The following is an 18,241-nucleotide window of genomic DNA, read 5'->3' as shown; positions in this document are numbered from 1 at the left end:
CTTTCTGACCCTAATGCCTATGCTTTTACCATGCTCCAGTAGGAGAATCAGGCTGATTCTTCATCACCAAAGAGATACCTTGTAAGTGCCATTTGAGTAGGAATGGTTTTGCTGCTGTTTATAGAACACATTAGAAGTGAGAATGACCTGAATTGAGAAATAGAAGGATCTCGCATGAATCTAGAATGAGGTATTAGCTTCTAAGCAAGAATCAAAACTGTATTTGAGAATGAAGAAAGAGGAGACGTTGTAGGATCTTTGTTAATAAAGACTTGACAGGACATTGATACAAAATGAGGAGTGAAAAAGAAAAGTAAAGAATAACTAAAGATTGCAGTCCTAGAAGCTGGAGATTTTCATGACCTTTACATCTAATATGGAGAAATTAAAAATGTGCCTCTTGGGCTACATGGAATAATAAATTCATGATTAGAATTCTAGGTATTTTTATACTGAAAAGGGGACATGAAAATCTTTGGTGTTAAGAAAGAGCTACAGACAAAGTAAGTTTTAGGACTAGAGAGAGAAAAAGGATTTACTCAGACATTAATTAAAGCCATGTGAGAAATTCTTAGGGATCTCAACTTTACCAGCATGACTACTAACATGTAGCTGTTTAATAATTTTAGAATTTAAGGAAAAGTTAAAGATTTTTCCCATTTGACAAGAGTTTCCTCTCCTTTCTCAAGGGTAGATGGAGTGGAAGAGAATGAGCAGTGTATAGTTTGGCACTAATAAAGTCTAAGGGCAGTGATGAACATAAGGCCAGAGGCAGGAACCCGAGTTTCATTAGAGATACTATAGAGAATAGTGTTGATAGGGACAGATCAGAAGGGATCTTTCAGTGCAGTCACTAGCCGGCATAGCACGTAAGAGAGACCTGGCTGGCGTGCTAGGGGAAATGACTCTGTGTTCTCTGGCATCTATACCAAGATCCTAACATAGACTAAACACTTGATCTTTGTCGCCTGACTGCATAGACACAAGGTTAGAAGTATAGAATTCAAAGCTGGGAAGTACAGTTCAAAATCCAAAGCTAGTTCATCGCTTTAACTTTTAATTATATATGTATTATTTCTTTTTCTCTCAATATAAAACCTCAAACCTTAGGAGTAAAAAGTTGCTTTAAGTCCTTTTCAAACAGTCTAAAATAAATAAAAACGTAATTTCTGATTCTCATAGAGTCATTTTTTTGCATTTACATATGAAGTGATTTTTCTCTTAAAAACATCTCATTGGGTATTTAATTATTCTAGGAATATTTTCATCCTAATTGATCTCTATGGTCTTATAAAGGGTGACTAATTTTATTTTACAGGGATGGAGAAGAAAGTGTAGAAACACTAATAGCTGATGGCTCTTGTGCTTTTATATAAATGTGGATGCTTTTATGATGGCTGTAATTATCCACTGAGAAACTGCAGTGTTTAGATATATTCTGACATAAAGGGAGCTTTCTGTCTCCTTATGGTTGGAAAGTTCATTAGGGTGGGTTTCTTATCATTTTCCTTCCTTTTTAGGTGTGAAGTTTTTCAACATGAGTGGCCTTGGGGACAGTTCATCTGACCCTGCTAACCCAGACTCACATAAGAGAAAAGGGTCACCATGTGACACACTGGCATCAAGGTAGGAACACTCTTTCTTAGTCTTATTTCTGACAGAGCTGCTTTACCATTTTCATTGTCACTTTCGAGCTTGCTTCATCTGTAAGTTTACCGGCCTTCTCTGAGTCCCTTATACTCAGCATGTTCTCTTCCTTCCCCAGGGCTGGTTTGCTCCCTCTAGATTTCCTGTATTCAACACCTGTGCATTCTCCAAATATCAGTGTAGTCATTATTTTTTAAAAGGGAGCCTTCTCTTCCTTCCATAACTACTAGGTCAAACCTCCCCTATTTGTGTATGTATTTCACATGTATTTTTAGAGCTATAATCCATAATTTCAGGGTTTTACTAGCTTGTGTACTTATTTAATGAGTCCCATGGCTTCTCTGCTACATGCTGTACTGCTGTAAGAACTTTGTCCTCGCTCACTGTTTTATCCCTAGTTCCCAGCACAATGTGTAGCTTATATATAGTAAGGCCACAGAAAGTATTTGGCAAAGGAATAAATAAATCCACTGTACATTTTTTAACTGCCATCTCAGTACCTTAGTGGGACAAAGAAATATTATTAGTGGGACAAAGAAATAAATTGTTAATATCAGGATTTTAAAGAATGAGTATTTTTAGAATTAAATATCTCTGTTTTAACAGAACATGGTCATCTGAAATAGGCAAAAGAGAGTTATTGCTAAGGAGGCTCTAATAAATGCCAGATAAAGATAGAACTTCAGTCAGATCAAAACAGCAGCTTCCTACCGGAGAGAAGAGTGGGGATTTTATTCCACTCACCTCTGAGGATCTGGAGCAAAGTCTCTCAACCTCCACACTATTGACATTGTGGACAAGATAATTCTTGGTTGTGGGAAGCTTTCTTGTATGTTGTAGGATGTTCAACAGTATCCCTGGCTTCTACACAATTAGATGCCAATAGAATTTTATATCAGTTATGATACCAAAATGTCCTTCCAGTTATGATAATCAAAAATGATAATCCAAACATTTTCAAATACCCCTGGGAACAGAGAAAGCAATATGGCCCCCAGTTGATAATCATTGATCAGAGTATAAAATAGCAGAAGACTCTTCTTTCATTGGATTACATGCGTTTTTCTCATGGGGCAACCAAGAAAGAATTTTTACGGGAGATTGCCAGGGTTTCAGGCTGGGGAAAGAAAAGTGACTACTTCTGTTGTTGAATTCAGAGAACTGTTATAGAGCGATGGTAACCTAAGTACTCATAATCAAGCCTTTGTTGTCAGAGTTAATGTTCCTGTTTATTTCTTATATGTCAGTCCTTCTTAATTTAAGAATAAATAAACATATTGTGTTTTAGGACTTCCCTAGTAGCTCAGCTGGTAAAGAATCAGCCTGCAATGCAGGAGACCCCAGTTTGATTCCTGGGTCGGGAACATCCCCTGGAGAAGGGATATACTACCCACTCCAGTATTTTGGGTGTTCCCTGGTGGCTTAGCTGGTAAAGAATCTGCCTGCAATGCAGGAGACCTGGGTTCAATCCCTGGGTTGGAAAGATTCCCCTGGAGAAAGGAACGGCTACCCACTCTAGTATTCCAGCGTGGAGAAGTCCATGGACTGTATAGTCCACGGGGTTGCAAAGACTCGGACATGACTGAGCGACTTCCACTATTGTGTTTTACTTGAAATTTTTATTTGCAGGGAAATTTTTAATCTATAAAAAAAATTAGACACTAGGAAACTACCCACCACATGTAATTGATAATATTTTGTCATATTCTTAGTATTTTGTTAATATAATATTGTATTTGCAGTTTTAAGTAAAAGTAGTAAAAGGGTTAATGATTAAACTGATTTGTCTCTAATTCTTTCAGTCTGTTTTTAATGATTATGTATATTTATAAGTATCCATGAACAATATAGAATATTTGTTAAATTTATATATTATATAATACTATATATATTTTTCTTTAGAAATAAAGATACGTAGATTTATTCAATTCTGTTAACTTTTGATAAATATTGTATTACACAAAATACCATATTTGAAGAATCTGTTTCCCAACAGCTAGACATTCCCTATGGGTAAATAGCCTTTTTGTTACAAATTTTCATTCTTACAGCCAGCACTACAGCAAACATGAACATCCTTGTACATACCTACTATTTTATACATAAAACTTTCATTAGAATCTGTGTACCTTTTTATGTTAACTGTGTTCTTACCAGATTATTCTTCAAATGACAGTCATTGAGAGTTGCCTTTTTTCTTGCATCTTTACCTCACTATTTTTTCCTCACTTTAAGTTTTTGCCATCCTGATGGGTGTGGGGTTATAATTTCCCTGATAAGTAGATAAGTTGATTATGATTTTTGTTTTTATTGCTCCTTATATTTTCACTTCTGTGAATTACCTGGTTGTATCTCTTGCCCATATTTCTTCTGGGTAGTTTGTGCTTTGCTTTTTTTTTCCTTTTTTATTTGTAAGAGTTATTTTTCATTTTCTAGTTAAATTTTTACTCTTTTTTGCTTACATTTGATGCAAATATCTTCTCCCAATCTGTTGATATCTCTTAGAACCTAGGATTTTCATATGTCAAGCTTTCTAGGGTCTTGTCAAGAATTTTTCCCTCTATTTCAAGGCCTTAAATGTATTTTTATACATTTTCTTCTAATATGCATTTAGAATTTTAAATAAACAAGCATTTACATTTATGGGATAAAAATGTAACAACCTATATTTTTTTTCTTATATGGAATGTCACTGGCTACAACCATATCCATTCCCTGCTTTTGTGCTCTTACCTTCATCAGAAACCAAGTTCCTGCATAGATAGGGATCTGACCTGAGCCTTCATGTGATAGTTGCCATGCTCTCTGATGGGGCAAGTCACTCTTCCTTGTTATTTTTCAAAATTGTTGTTCCTGTTCATGGTCGTTTACTCTCCCGTACAGATTTTAGAGTCAGTTTTTTGTTTCCCTTGATTTTTCTTCCTTGATGGGATTTGAATTAGAATTCCATTTGCTTTTATAAGTTAAACTGGAGAGAACTGACAGCTTTATTTTGTAAAGCTGTTGTTATTTATGAATATAAATAGAGTGTTGTTATTTATGAATATAAAGGCTTCTCCTTTATTCAGTTCTTCATTGATCTTAAATAATAGTGTATAATTTTCCCCTTTGAATGTCTAGCCCATCTTTAGTTAGATATATTCCAGGGTACCATAGGATTTTTATTGCTTTTAGGAATATCATTTTGTCTATTGCATTTTCTAATTCGCAGTTATTCGTGTATAGGAATGCTAATGATTTGGGGATTTTGATCTCATATCCGTCCATTGTTCTACACTTTCTTATTTGTTTTAATGGCTTTTATCTGCAGATCATCTTTGATGTGTGTGTGTGTGTGTGTGTCTATAATCACATCATGATGAATATCAACATTTTTATTTATATATATGCATATATTTCTCTTCTTAATTGTCTTAAAAATTATTATCCTTGCACATTTGCTTTAAAAATATTTGAAAACATAGTCTTTGTCAGGTTTATAAGTATGGGCTTCAATTTTAATTAAGTGATTTTTTAAAAATTTAGTTAACTAAAATTTTGTGATTTTGAAATTGATGAGTTCGTACATGATTACCATCTTATAATGTTTCTTTTGATTTTGTTATTGTATACTGTCACTCCAAACAGATTGCAAACTAATTAATTATAAAGAGCATATGTTAGACCTCAGGGTATTGCCAGCCCTGTGTACAGGAGTTCTAGCTAGGGCAGCTTCTCAGTAATTGTTTGGTGGGGTGAGACGTCTCAAATATCCTTCCTGTTACCTCTCCATTTCTTAACTCTTCTAGGAGAAATGAGAATTAAAATGCCAGTTTTTAAATGGTGGGTAGCTGTGGGCAGTGCTTATTTAACATTAACAATTCAACAAGCACTTTATTAAATACCTACTATTCAGCCAGCACCATGTGCTTGATGTTTGAAGGATATAAGTGTGAAATATGTTTCCTGTCTTCAAGGAGCTTACAAATCTAGTCAGTCATACCACTCATTCTCTTTCTTAAACCCTTCTGGGCTCTTCTTTGCCCTGAGAATAAATAATCATAATCAAAGTGATGAAATAGATAATATTTGTTGAGCTAATGGTATGTGGCAGGAACTCTGCAAAACATTTCTATGTATAATACCATCTTTTTTAATCCTCACAAATCCCTAGGAGGTAATTAATGTCATTATCCCTATTTTACAGATAAAGAAATGGAAGCTTAGAGACGCTAAATTGCTGTTAAGTAACTTGTCCAGGGTTACTTAGCTAGTAAATGATAGAGAAAGTTTGAACTTGTGTTTGTAAGCAATCTCCTGTGCTCTTTATTATGGTGTATACAAGAGCCCTGGTGAACCTACTGGACCTTATCGTCCTGCCCTTTTGTTTCTAATCATCTGTAATTCAACTATCTTGAGCTACTTATTTTTGCTCTCACTTTTACCTTTGAAAAACCTGTTTTTTCCTTTTAGGAAACTAGCCTCTCCCTACCATTAGGTTTAGACATCTTATTCTCTAGATCTAGGTGCCATCCCTGTGTGCTTCTATAGTATTGTAGATTTGTCACATAGTAGCTTCTTTGTTCTCCCACTCATTGGAAGCTACATCTGATTTACTCCTGGATTGTCAGGACACAGTACCTGGTTATCTTGCACATGATAAAAGTATGGGAGCATTTGTTGAAAAAGCTAATGAGGTTTAAAAAAAAAGATGCAATACTTGAGAAGTTAACTTGTAGTAGTATTAACTAGCATGTACGTAGTATCAGTGGAAGTAAAGTGGGTTAGTGAGAGGAGAAATGTAGGTGGCCCAAAGCAATGAAGATGTCTTTTCTGTTAAGGTAGAATTTCTTTTTCTCATCTCCACCATTTCTTCAGTTTTTAACTTTATTTGAAAAAAATCTGTTCTCATTTTCTCTTCTTGCTTATTAGTTATTCCATTTCATGGTGATTTTCCTCATTTCTTTCTTAGGTCATTTTATAGACACCTTACCATTTCATTACTTTTAGCTTCTTGCTTCCTTTGTCACCTCTCTGTCTGATCCTCCCCAATTCTATTACTTTTATTTTTCCTTTACTCAACAGTGGTTTCCAGAACTTCAGTTTTACATAAGACTTAATGTTAAAAACAGATTTGGGAGTTCCATGAAATGAATCCAATTTATTTCAGTTGGTATTTAGACCAAGAGATTTAAGCAAGTCATACTTTAGACTGAGTCTACTAAGTAAACCTAGTGTCAATTAGTTTCTCTAAGGTAAAATCAAATGTGTGTGTGTGTGTGTTATGTTATGTTATTCATTTTCTTCATGCCTCATTTTCAATACTTTGTTGTGAAATTTGTCAAAATATCTCACCGTACATACTTGCCTGGGAACATTGTAAGATAAAGTCTTACTGAGTAAAATGGGATTAATTCCTTAATGAAAGATTTAAATGTTAAAAATAGAATGTGTGATTGTTACAGTTTTAAAATTTGGTTTTATTTTGGGATGTGTGCCATTTTGTAGTGTTTTGTCTTATGTAGATAAATACATTTGATCTTTGTTAACTTGGTTCTTTTCAACTTAACCATGCTGTTATATAAATGCTATTGCTTTTATAGTTTTTTTTTAATTATGAAAAGTAAGTGATAGTTTAATTGTTGCCAGTTAAGAATTGTTTAGCAACTGGTTTTTCCCTCTTTCACCTCTTTTTTAAATACCATTTGTATATGGAGTCAAATGATTTTGATTGATACTTTTAAAACTGAGAGCTACTTGTGAGCAAATTTTCTTTCTATATTAGTTTGATAATAGAAAAATTCACTGAAAGTAATGCTTTATTGTCTTTGTATGTGTTAATAAAATTAAGTGCCTGATGACTTGGTTAAATAAACAAGGGGTAAACAAAAATGAACAATATTCACTTACTACATTTGAGTGAATGTAAAATGCTAGTTGTTTGCACTGTTATCCTTTATTCTCATTATTTTCCTTTAAGATAAATTGAGTTTAATTTTATTTACTATATAATGAGAGCTTATAAGCAGATTTTTTTTTCTATTTCTTTACAACAAAGTAGTATATGAGAGACATTGTTCTTTGTACCTCTGTCTCTAATTAATGATTTACTATGCTTTTATTTTACTTTCTGGAAGCATTTTTTTTTTCCTTTTGATGGGGACCAAGTAATGGTCTGATTATTATAGGAATCAAGACTTTATCAGATTTCCAATTATAATTTCTTTGAAATCTGGGTAGTCAGCCTGCTTAATTTACAACAAACTTAAACTTATTTGAAAATTCAGATTTTCTATTTTTAGGGAATTATTATTTAGAATGCCTAGTAATTTCAAATGCAACTAGTATATGTACTGCCTGGTTCTTTTACTATCTAGTATTTACTGGTTATTTGAAAGATTCAGTGTATATATATCATTGAGTAATATATCTGTGATAGCAGTCATTCTCTTTATGTATTTTAGCCAGAATTGTTTTCTGCTCTTTGGCATTTTGTAGTATGTTTTTCAAATACAAATTTAGATTTTTTTCTAAATCTGGCTTTACATTCTAGATGAAAATAAGAATTGCTGTAAATATGTAAGTATCAAATACTTGATCAGAGAAGGAAATATGGTGGTAGAAATGTACAGTAACTGGATTTTCTTTGTGTAACAGCACTGAAAAGAGGCGCAGGGAGCAAGAAAATAAATATTTGGAAGAGCTAGCTGAGTTATTGTCTGCCAACATCAGTGACATTGACAGCTTAAGTGTAAAACCAGACAAATGCAAGATATTGAAGAAGACAGTCGATCAGATACAACTAATGAAGAGAATGGAACAAGGTAGGAAAATAAACAGAAAAACCCTCTGGCTGTGTTCTTTGTTATTAAGACATTTACAGTATGTGATTTTACTTTTTATTACTAAGAAATGGAATTAATTTTGTAATTTTATTAAAGAAGCAGTTTTGGGTAGATAGTATTTATTTTAGAATGTGAATCTGAGACCCTTCTTTTACCACAAAGTGGCTTGTTATCTTGAGAACTGGTTGCCTTGAAACTTTTGAAACCCAGAAGAGTCAGATAAAACTTAGTGACTCAACAATAGCAATCATATGGAATTAAGTCAGGAGATACACGTTGTGGTGTCGGACCCGAGGCTCTGCATAGCGTTGAAAGACAGCAGCTCAGAGGTAGGAGAGTCCCTCCATCTGAATTTAAGCTTATCTCTGCCTTGGCTGTGGTTAGGGGGAACAGCCTTCTCTGAGAAAGTGAAGAAGAAGTGAAGTGAAGTCACTCAGCTGTGTCCAACTCTTTGCAACCCCAGGGACTGCAGCCTGCCAGGCTCCTCCGTCCATGGGATTTTCCAGGCAAGAATACTGGAGTGGGTTCCCATTTCCTTCTCCAGGGGATCTTCCCAACCCAGGGATCAAACCCGTGTCTCCCACACTGCAGGCAGACTCTTTACTGTCTGAGCCACCAGGGAAGCTCTGAGAAAACCTTGGTTTATTTTTATGGCTCTTGTTTATACTATTCATCTTTACTGGGGACCCCACACCATACAACCCCTGGGTTGCTTACCAGAAACAAAGGCAAAGTGCTTTGAAGGAACATCACCATATCGTACCCCATCAGATTCCCAGAGGAAAAAGTGCTCCTGACGGAGATTGTGTGCTATAAACTTATGTAACACAAGAAATCATCTGCAGTGAGTAAGAACACAAACAACCAACAGAAGGAATAGGCCCTGAAGAACTTTACGCTAGCAGCAGCATTGTGAAAAGACTGAACGAATAGTCTGTTTTAAAATGGTTAAAGTGATAGGATTTTACTATTTTAGGGGCTGGGTAGTCTAGTGACTCGGAGAAAGCGATGGTACCCCACTCCAGTATTCTTGCCTGGAGAATCCCAGGGACGGCGGAACCTGGTGGGCTGCCGTCTATGGAGTCGCACAGAGTTGGACACGACTGAGCGACTTAGTATAAGCAGCAGTCTAGTGACCACTGATTCAGCAGACAAGAGATGCTAGTATTCTAGATCTTCAGAGGGGAGAGCCACCCAGAGGCTGTATGGCCCCTTCCCTGCTGGATGTGGACACCCGGACAGGCTGGCTCATCCTCCCTCAGCCGAAGATGGGAGGATTCTGAAGATGGGGAAATGGAGTAGTCCAAAGGGAAGGACACGTAGACACTGACACTGGTATCGGTCCCCAAAGGAAAAAGTCAGCCCTTGCTTGGTCCACACCCTTCACACAGCTGCCAGTCAGGATTTTAGTACCTTACTCTTTAATGTGAATAAAAATCCAGGTATTTGAGGAAAGTCTGTAATATAAAAGAGAATAAATCAAGCAAACAAAAGGGAAAAAAAGGAACTCAGAGGAAGCAGAGGTGATACAGGGAACAAAGGAAAAATGTAAAGCCATCCAGCAGTCTTTCACCAACAAAAGGGAGGATATATCATCTATAAAATGCTATAAAATGCAACATTCAAAACAAATAACTTTTGGAACTTAAAATCAGGATTGCTGAAAAAAACTCAAGCCCATTACCCTGTTTTCTACTCGTTGCCCCCTCATTGTGTCTCCTGCAGCCATTCCAGGCACGTTTGCCTCAGGTCTTTGCACTTGCTCTTCTCTCTGTCCGGAATGCTCTTCCTTGGATGTACATAAAGCTTAGTCCTGTATCCCTTCTATGTCATGGTTCAAATATTTTTTCTAAGTGAACTTGTCCCTCACTAACCTAACACACATGCACATGTGTGCATACACACACAAACACCTTTCTACATCTTCCTTGATTTATTTTCCCCACAGTACTTGTTACGTCTAACATATTATACATTTTGTTTGTTTATTGTCTGCCTACCCTCACTGGAGCTTCATGAGAGCAAAGGTTTCTGTTTGTTCACCACTGTGTCCCTAATACCTAAAGCAGTTCCTGGGTACATAGTAGGCTTTTCAGTGAGTATTTGTTGAGTAAAAGGATAAAGTGTTGAAAGACAATTTGAAGAAATCCCTTAGAAAGTAAGATAAAAAGGCAAGCAAAGGAAAGCAAGAGAAAGATAAAGGGTAGAACATATCATTAGTCCCAGGGGAAGAAAAAAACAGGCCAACTAGAAGGGAAGAAATTATAAGAAGTAATACAAAAGCAAAAAAATTCTCAGAATTAGAGGCTGTGCGTTTCCAGATGGTCATGTGCAGCACAATGACTAGAAAAGAAAGAAGACGACCTCACACCAATCCAGTTTCTAGACACCAGAGAGAAAAGAGAAAGGGAAAAACAGACACATACTGGATGACTTTCAGAAGGATCCAGATTTCTAAATAACAACACTGAAAATGAGAATCCTGGACCTAGAATTATGCGTTCATCCAAATGAAGTATGGGTACAAAATAAAGACAATTTTCAGACATTTAAAGCCTCCAAAACATTATCTCCTATGTACTTTGTTTCAGAACTATCTATCAAGGGCTTCCCAGGCAGTTCAGTGGTTAAGGCTCCACTTCCAGTGCAGGGAATGTGGGCTCAGTACCTGGTCAGGAAGCTAAGATCCCACATGCCGCATGGTGCGCCAAAAAATAAAAATTAAAAAGAAATATCTATCAAGACCAAGGTAGTAAACCAAGAAAGAAAGGCATTGGATCTTAACCCAGGGAAACCGTGGAATCATAACACAAGAAAGGTAGAAGGAAACCAAGGGTCACAATTGAGCAGCAGACTGAAGAAGTAGCCAGTCCCAGTTGGAGGAGGCAAACAGAGGGCTCCGGGAGGAATATGTCCATGGGGAAAACAATGGGACTCATAGGAATATGTGATGACTGAGCAAATTGAGAGGAACTTTTCAGTCTGGTGGAGAGTTTAGAGATGAGTCAGACTTCACAGAAAAACTAAACCATAAAACACGAGAATTGTAAATTATAGTACATACCTTGACTCATTTATGGACTGTATGTAGCCATAGTAACATAGATATTAAATACTGACTGCTCTAAAAATTATTGTAACTGTATTAGGAGGATATAAAGAGGGAAAGTGTGTGTCTAGATGGTTGATGTAAGTAAATTATGATAGCATGTTAATAGATTGTCTAACATGGACACAATCAGGATGTAGCAAATAATCATGTTATTGAAAAATAAAGAGTGTATTAGTTAGGATACAGGCAAGGCTGTTATTTCAAGAGACCCAATGTACAGTGGCTTTAACAAGATAGGTTAGGTGTGTGTCAGATGTTCAGATTCCTTCCCTCTCTTGGGATGTGCCACTCCTAGGGTATTGCCCTATCCATGTCAAACATGGCTCACCTGTGCACGTCCCAGACGACAAGAAGGGGAAAGAAAACTGGAAGGTATGCTTCTTTCTCTTTAAGGACAAGACTCAGAAATTGTGTGTCACTTCTGTTCACATGCCTTAGGCTGGTTGATATAGCCACTTCTAGCCACTCCTACCTTAAGTTTTGCCTAAAATTTTATGTTTTACTCTTCATGCATAGTTACTTCATAATGTACTTGGCTTTGGCAGTTTATATTCTTTTGGAATTGTTTCTTTTAAAAAACAACAACAACAACAGAAACCTGTCTTAATGTTACACATACATGAAATGATGAAGGAAGTGTTTCTTAGAACTAGATGAGAAACTCCCATGCTATAATAATTTAAAAATGAATAACCCAATTAAATGAAGTTGCTCAGTCGTGTCCAACTCTTTGCAACCTCGTGGACTGTAGCCTACCAGGTTCCTTTGTCCATGGGATTCTCCAGGCAAGAATACTGGAGTGGGTTGCCATTTCCTTCTCCAGGGAATCTCCCCGACCGAGGGATCAAACACGGGTCTCCCGCATTGCAGGCAGACGCTTTACCCTCTGAGCGACCAGGGAAACCAATTAATAAATGGGCAAAGGCTCTGGATAGAAATTTCTCTAAAGAAAACATTCAAATGACCAGTAAGCACAGGAAAAACATACTCAACATTATGAGCCATCAGAAAAATACAAATCAAAACCACAATACAAATACAAGTTTACATTGCTAGGGTGGCTACAGTCAAAAAGACATAGCAACAAGTGTTGGTAAGGATGGGAGAAGTTGGAACCCTCATACAGTGCTGGTAAGAGTGTAAAATTGTGCATCTACTTTGGAAAACATTTTAGTAGTTTCTCAAAATATTAAAAAGGTAGAGTAATTATATAGCCCAGCAAGTCCACTTGTAGGTATATAACAAAGAGAATTGAAAACTTACATAGAAATGTTCATAACAGTATTATTCATAAATAGCCAGTAAGTGGAAGCAAATTGTATATCTATCAACTGATCAATGGGTAAATAAAATAAGGTATACCTGTACATTGAAATATTATTTGGCAGTAAAAAGAGTGAAGTACTGATACATGCTTCAACATCGATGAATCTTGAAAACATTATGCTAAGCAAAAGAAGCCAGTCACAAAGGACTACGTATTTTATGATTCCATTTGTATAAAATGTCCAAACTAGGCAAATCTGTAGAAATAGAAAGTAGATTGGTGGTTGTCTTGGGCTTGGGAACGTTGGGAAATGGGGAGTAACTGCTAAAGGGTGTGAGATTTCTTTTGGGGGTGATGAAAGTGTTCTAAAATTTATTGTAATGGTGGTTGCACAACTCTGTGAATATACTAAAAACCGTTGAATCGTATGTTTAAATGCCTGAACAGTGTGCTGTGTGAATCATAGCATAATAAAGCCGTATTATAAATACTAAATGAGATAACGTTTTACGCTCATTAGGTTCCCCAGAATTAAAAACTGTGTTGTTATCAAGTATCAACATACAGAAAAACAATAACACTTGTATGTTACTGGTAGTACAGCCTCTTTGGAGAGTAATTTGTCAAACTTAGGTAATGTTGAAAATATACAGGACCTGCGATCCAGCAGTTTCACTTCTAGTATTTACCCTAAAGAAGCTGTCACAAATACGCCAAAGAGAAAATACGGAAAATAGTTTATTATAGCACTGTTCGTAGTAGTCAAAAGGCCTGCCGGTAGGGGACAAGGAAGTCAACTGTGGGTTATTCATGCAGCAGTTCAAATGAATATATCAAATTTATAAGTATCAGTTCAGTTAAATCTCAAACATAATATTGAGTGGAAAAATAAGTTGAAAAAGTCGGTATGTTTTTATATAAACATTAGACACAAAATAGTACTGTATTTGTACGATCATGCATATGTAGTTGAAGTATGAAAACATGCTTAGAACTGCCTTCAGAACAGGTTACTTCTGGAAAGGGACAGAGGTGTAATGGTGGTAGAGCTGTTCGTAACGTTTTATTTATTTAAAAAAGAAAGACCTGAAGCAAATAACGCTTACATCTGTGAAAAATGAATGACGGATATGTGAATGTAGCTATGTCACTTTATGTATTTTTTGTAGTATTAGAAATATTTCATATTTTAAAGTGAAAAAAATGAATCTCTGTGTTCAGTAATACCATATTTGGTTTTTTTGGTGAGCTAACCAGTCTGACCAGTTGGAAACTTTTATATAAGTATTGTTGCTACTTCAAGACAGTGGTTGGACTTTTCAACATCTCCACACAAAAGAATTCCAAATTATTTAGCAGCTGTTGTTTTATCAGTCAGAGCTCACAGAGTTGTATCTTCACTCTCTCTTCAGTGGCAATTGATCAGCTCAGAAAAGGAAAAAGAAAAATATAGGAATAATTATTCTTTTACAATTTGCCCATTTTTAAAAAAACTTTTGGAGTAGACTTTTTTAAAAAGGTTATATATTTATACCATTTTTTCTGTTGAAACACTGTACTTGACAGGTCAGAAAATTCAAATTTTCCTGCTGCCACTTATTAGTTGTAAGATTACTTCACCTTTGTGAACCTCCATTTTATCATCTACAAAATGAGTATAATTAAGATTAAATGTGAAAGTGCCTAGATAATGAGTAAGTGTTATTTGAATCTGAAACTAGGTGAATTTTTGTCTTCATGAACTTGACATTGTGGAAATGAGCTCCTTTCAGATGTGTGACTTTGTTTCTTTGTTACAGAGAAATCAACAACTGATGATGAAGTACAGAAATCAGACATCTCATCGAGCAGTCAAGGAGTGATAGAAAAGGAATCCCTGGGGCCTCTTCTTTTAGAGGTAGGTGTTCTCATTGACTCAGAAAGTGATCAGAATCTTTGTTCTAGCCAATCTGATTTTTTCCTTTATCTTCCTTATATTTTACATCCAATTAATAAATTATAAAACAAAGTAAAATTTTAAATAACTTTTAATGATTATTTTAATCTCAGAAACTATTTTGACAGTTGTTATTATTTCAGAATCAAATGCGAGGAACAGACATGAGAAATTTTCATAAAGGCATTCTAATGGTCACATGGTAAACTAAAGGAAACTGTCTGGCTTTGCTGTTTCTTTATGGTAGTTAGGACTAATTGGGAAAATAAAACTTCTGGAATTATTTAGCTAGCTAGTGCTAATTCTACTGTGCTGTGTGTTTAGTTGCTCAGTTGTGTCCGACTCTTTGCAACTCCATGGACTATTGCCCGCTGGCTTCTCTGTCCATGGGGATTCTCCAGGCAAGAATACTGGAGTGGGTTGCCATGCTCTCCTCCAGGGGATCTTCCCAATCCAGGGATCAAACCCAGGTCTGCCAGATTGCAGGCAGATTCTTTACTGCCTGAGCCACCAGAGAAACCCAGTTCTGCTGTAGTATTTTACTTCTGAATAAGGGATGCCTCGCTTTGTTACAGTAGGTGTTTTCTGACTAAGAATTTTTTAACTATTTATGTGACCATTGTAAGGGAACTTACTATTTTAACAACTCTGTCACACTTTCTAAAATGAAGAACTTTTAATCTTGAATTACTTTGTAGCTACTGTGTAATTTTCACCTGTTTTTTCCTATCTAATCTTTATTCCCTCTGTTCTCAACACGGGTGTTTTGTTTCCAAGCAGGTTCGTCACCTTAAGTGCTCCCTGCCATGCATGAATGTTTAAAAACATACATATGTGTGTATATATACACACGTATTCCCTCAAAATTAGGCTTTTCTATCTCTCGGCCTAATTTTATCTTTTATATATCTATATTTATTATATACATACATGTACATAGCTATAAATGTATGTATTTAAATCATACATGTGTTTTTATATTATATATAAAATAATTTCTTCTTTCCTGTCCCACCTCAAGGTCCTTCTTTCTGGTGAAGTCTTGCTAACACTCAGACTTGTATAGGTCTCTTGATTTTCTAACTCCTTTATACATTTTTTCCTATTACCCAAACTAATCCTCTGTTTTTGTAATAAATAGAATTCCCTCTACCAACACCACTAATTTGAGAATATTCTCAGCATTCCCTCTTTTGTAAAACTTCTTCATAATCCCCTTTTATAAAACTATCTCTTCTCTCTGGCTGCTCATTAGCCTTTTTTCTCAGGTTTCTTTTTCTTGTGGTTCAGTTCAGTTCAGTCACTCAGTCATGTCTGACTCTTTGAGACCCCATGGACTGCAGCATACCAGGCTTCCCTGTCCCTTACCAACTGCCAGAGCTTGCTCAAACTCATGTCCATTGAGTTGGTGATGCCATCCAACCATCTCATCCTCTCTTGTCTCCTCCTTCTCCTGCTTTCAGTCTTTCCCAGCATCAGGGTCTTTTTTTATGAATCAGTTTGTCACATCAGGTAGCCAAAGTATTGGAGCTTCAGCTTCAGCATCAGTCCTTCCAACGAATACTCAGGACTGATTTCCTTTAGGACTGACTGGTTTGATCTCCTTGCAGTCCAAGGGACTCTCAAGAGTCTTCTCCAACACCATTGTTCAAAAGCTCAGTTTTCTTTATGGTCCAACTCTCACATCCATACATGACTACTGGAAAAACCATAGCTTTGACTCTCTTTCTTTATCTGCATCTTCAATGTTAGCTTCCCGCAGGTTCTTTTGGCTCTTTTCCTTTTGTTTTTTATTCTGTGCATATTTCCTGGACCGTTTTATCAATATCTGTATCTTTGTCTATATGATGTTTTTGTGTGTGTCTGTGTCTGTTAAAATACCAAAGGGGGCTTTCTGATTTGAAATGCTAATGCTAAATCGCTCAGTCATGTCTGACTCTTTGTGACCCCATGTAGCCCGCCAGGCTCGTTTGTCCATGGAATACTCCAGGCAAGAATACTGGAGTGGGTTGCCATTTCCTCCTCTAAAAGGTCTTCCCAACCCAGGGATCGAACCCATGTCTCTTAAGTCTCCTGCATTGGCAGGCGGGTTCTTTACCATTAGCACCCCCTGGGAAGCCATGAAGTCTAAATAGCGAACCTAAAACAGATTTGAAATAGCAGACACCATTTCTGACTATGTTAAGCAAATGTGGGCTTTCCTCATAGCTCAGCTGGTAAAGAATCTGCCTGCAATGTGGAAGACCTGGGTTTGATCCCTGGGTTGGGAATATCCCCTTGAGAAGGGAAAGGCTACGCACTCCAGTATTCTTGCCTAGAGAATTCCATGGACTGCATAGTCCATGGGGTTACAAAGAGTCCAGCACGACTAAGCGACCTTCACTTTCACTTAACCAAATGTGAATTCATTGGGATACTATTTTGATACACAGAACCATGCTTAGAAATAAGGTGAAACTAAGGCATCTTGGTCTTCCTTGGTAGCTCAGTTGGTAAAGACTCCTCATGCCATGCAAGAGACCTGGGTTCAATCCCTGGGTTGGGAAGGTTGCCCTGGAGAAGGAAATGACATGCCACTCCAGTATTCTTGCCTGGAAAACCCCATGGTCAGAGGAGCCTGGTGAACTACAGTCTAATGGGTTCAAAAAAGGTTTGGACACAACCTAGCAACTAGGCATCTTAAGGAGGCTAGAAAGGAGAAGCTATACAAATGGTCTCTTTGAAAGATCCCTCTGGACAGTACTCTGCTGCCAGAATGAATGTGTTCCAACCATGTACATTCTGATTGTAATTCTTCTCAAGGTTCATATTTTGGGAGGAAGTTTCCCAATGGCCTGATTAAGAATCCCATGAGACTTTATTAAATGGGGAAGAAGTAACTCCTCAAAGGAAATCAGACATTCTCTGAAAGGGGAAACGGTAATTATAGTTAAAAACAAATAAGCAAAGACCAAATGATACGATCTGTACCTGTAAGTTGCATAGGTATATCTTTAGCCCAGATCTCTCTCCACAGCTTCCCTTTCATTATATCCTATTGCCTTTTCAGCATCTCCATCAGAAAGTTCCTCAGTCATTTCAAAACATAACATTCCTAAAGCTAAATTTATAATCGATCCCCTCATCTCCTATTTTTTAAAAAAAAGTCAAAAAATTTTAAACTTGTTTTTTTCCCCCCTTGAGTCCCCTTTGTCTAGGAAAGGCACCTATCTACCAGAACCCTGAAGTCATTAATGAAGGATCACCCCCTGTGCTTGTTTCCATCTGCTGGAGGTCCCCAGATGCTGTTTGTTCTGCATCTGTAGATTTCTCTTCTGTCACTTCCACTGCCATTGCCGTGATCCAGGCTCGCATTTGACCTGGAGTATCACAATAGCATTGCAGTTTGTCTGCCTACTTCCAGTCCACATGCCACACCCACTGCCAGAAGGATCTTTGTTGAAGCAGATCATGTC

At 36.7% G+C, this 18,241-nt stretch overlaps 1 protein-coding gene across 6 annotated transcripts in view; it reads left to right on the top strand.

The window, feature by feature from the left end:
• The window catches only part of NCOA1 (nuclear receptor coactivator 1), a 218,146-nt gene that overhangs the window by 118,881 nt on the left and 81,024 nt on the right, over positions 1-18,241 (top strand). For all 6 annotated transcript variants that reach the window (XM_018055562.1, XM_018055561.1, XM_018055564.1 and 3 more), the window contains exons 4-6: positions 1,521-1,626; positions 8,284-8,450; positions 14,650-14,747. In XM_018055562.1, the coding sequence (XP_017911051.1) occupies positions 1,538-1,626; positions 8,284-8,450; positions 14,650-14,747 (354 nt within the window). In that variant the 5' untranslated portion in view covers positions 1,521-1,537. The remainder of the gene's footprint in view (positions 1-1,520; positions 1,627-8,283; positions 8,451-14,649; positions 14,748-18,241) is intronic.

The sequence above is a fragment of the Capra hircus genome, chromosome 11 (genome assembly GCF_001704415.2).
Source record: "Capra hircus breed San Clemente chromosome 11, ASM170441v1, whole genome shotgun sequence".
In the NCBI taxonomy this organism is placed as follows: domain Eukaryota; kingdom Metazoa; phylum Chordata; class Mammalia; order Artiodactyla; family Bovidae; genus Capra; species Capra hircus.
The sequence above is the reverse complement of the archived record's forward strand: the minus strand, read 5'-3'. Positions and strand labels throughout refer to the sequence as shown.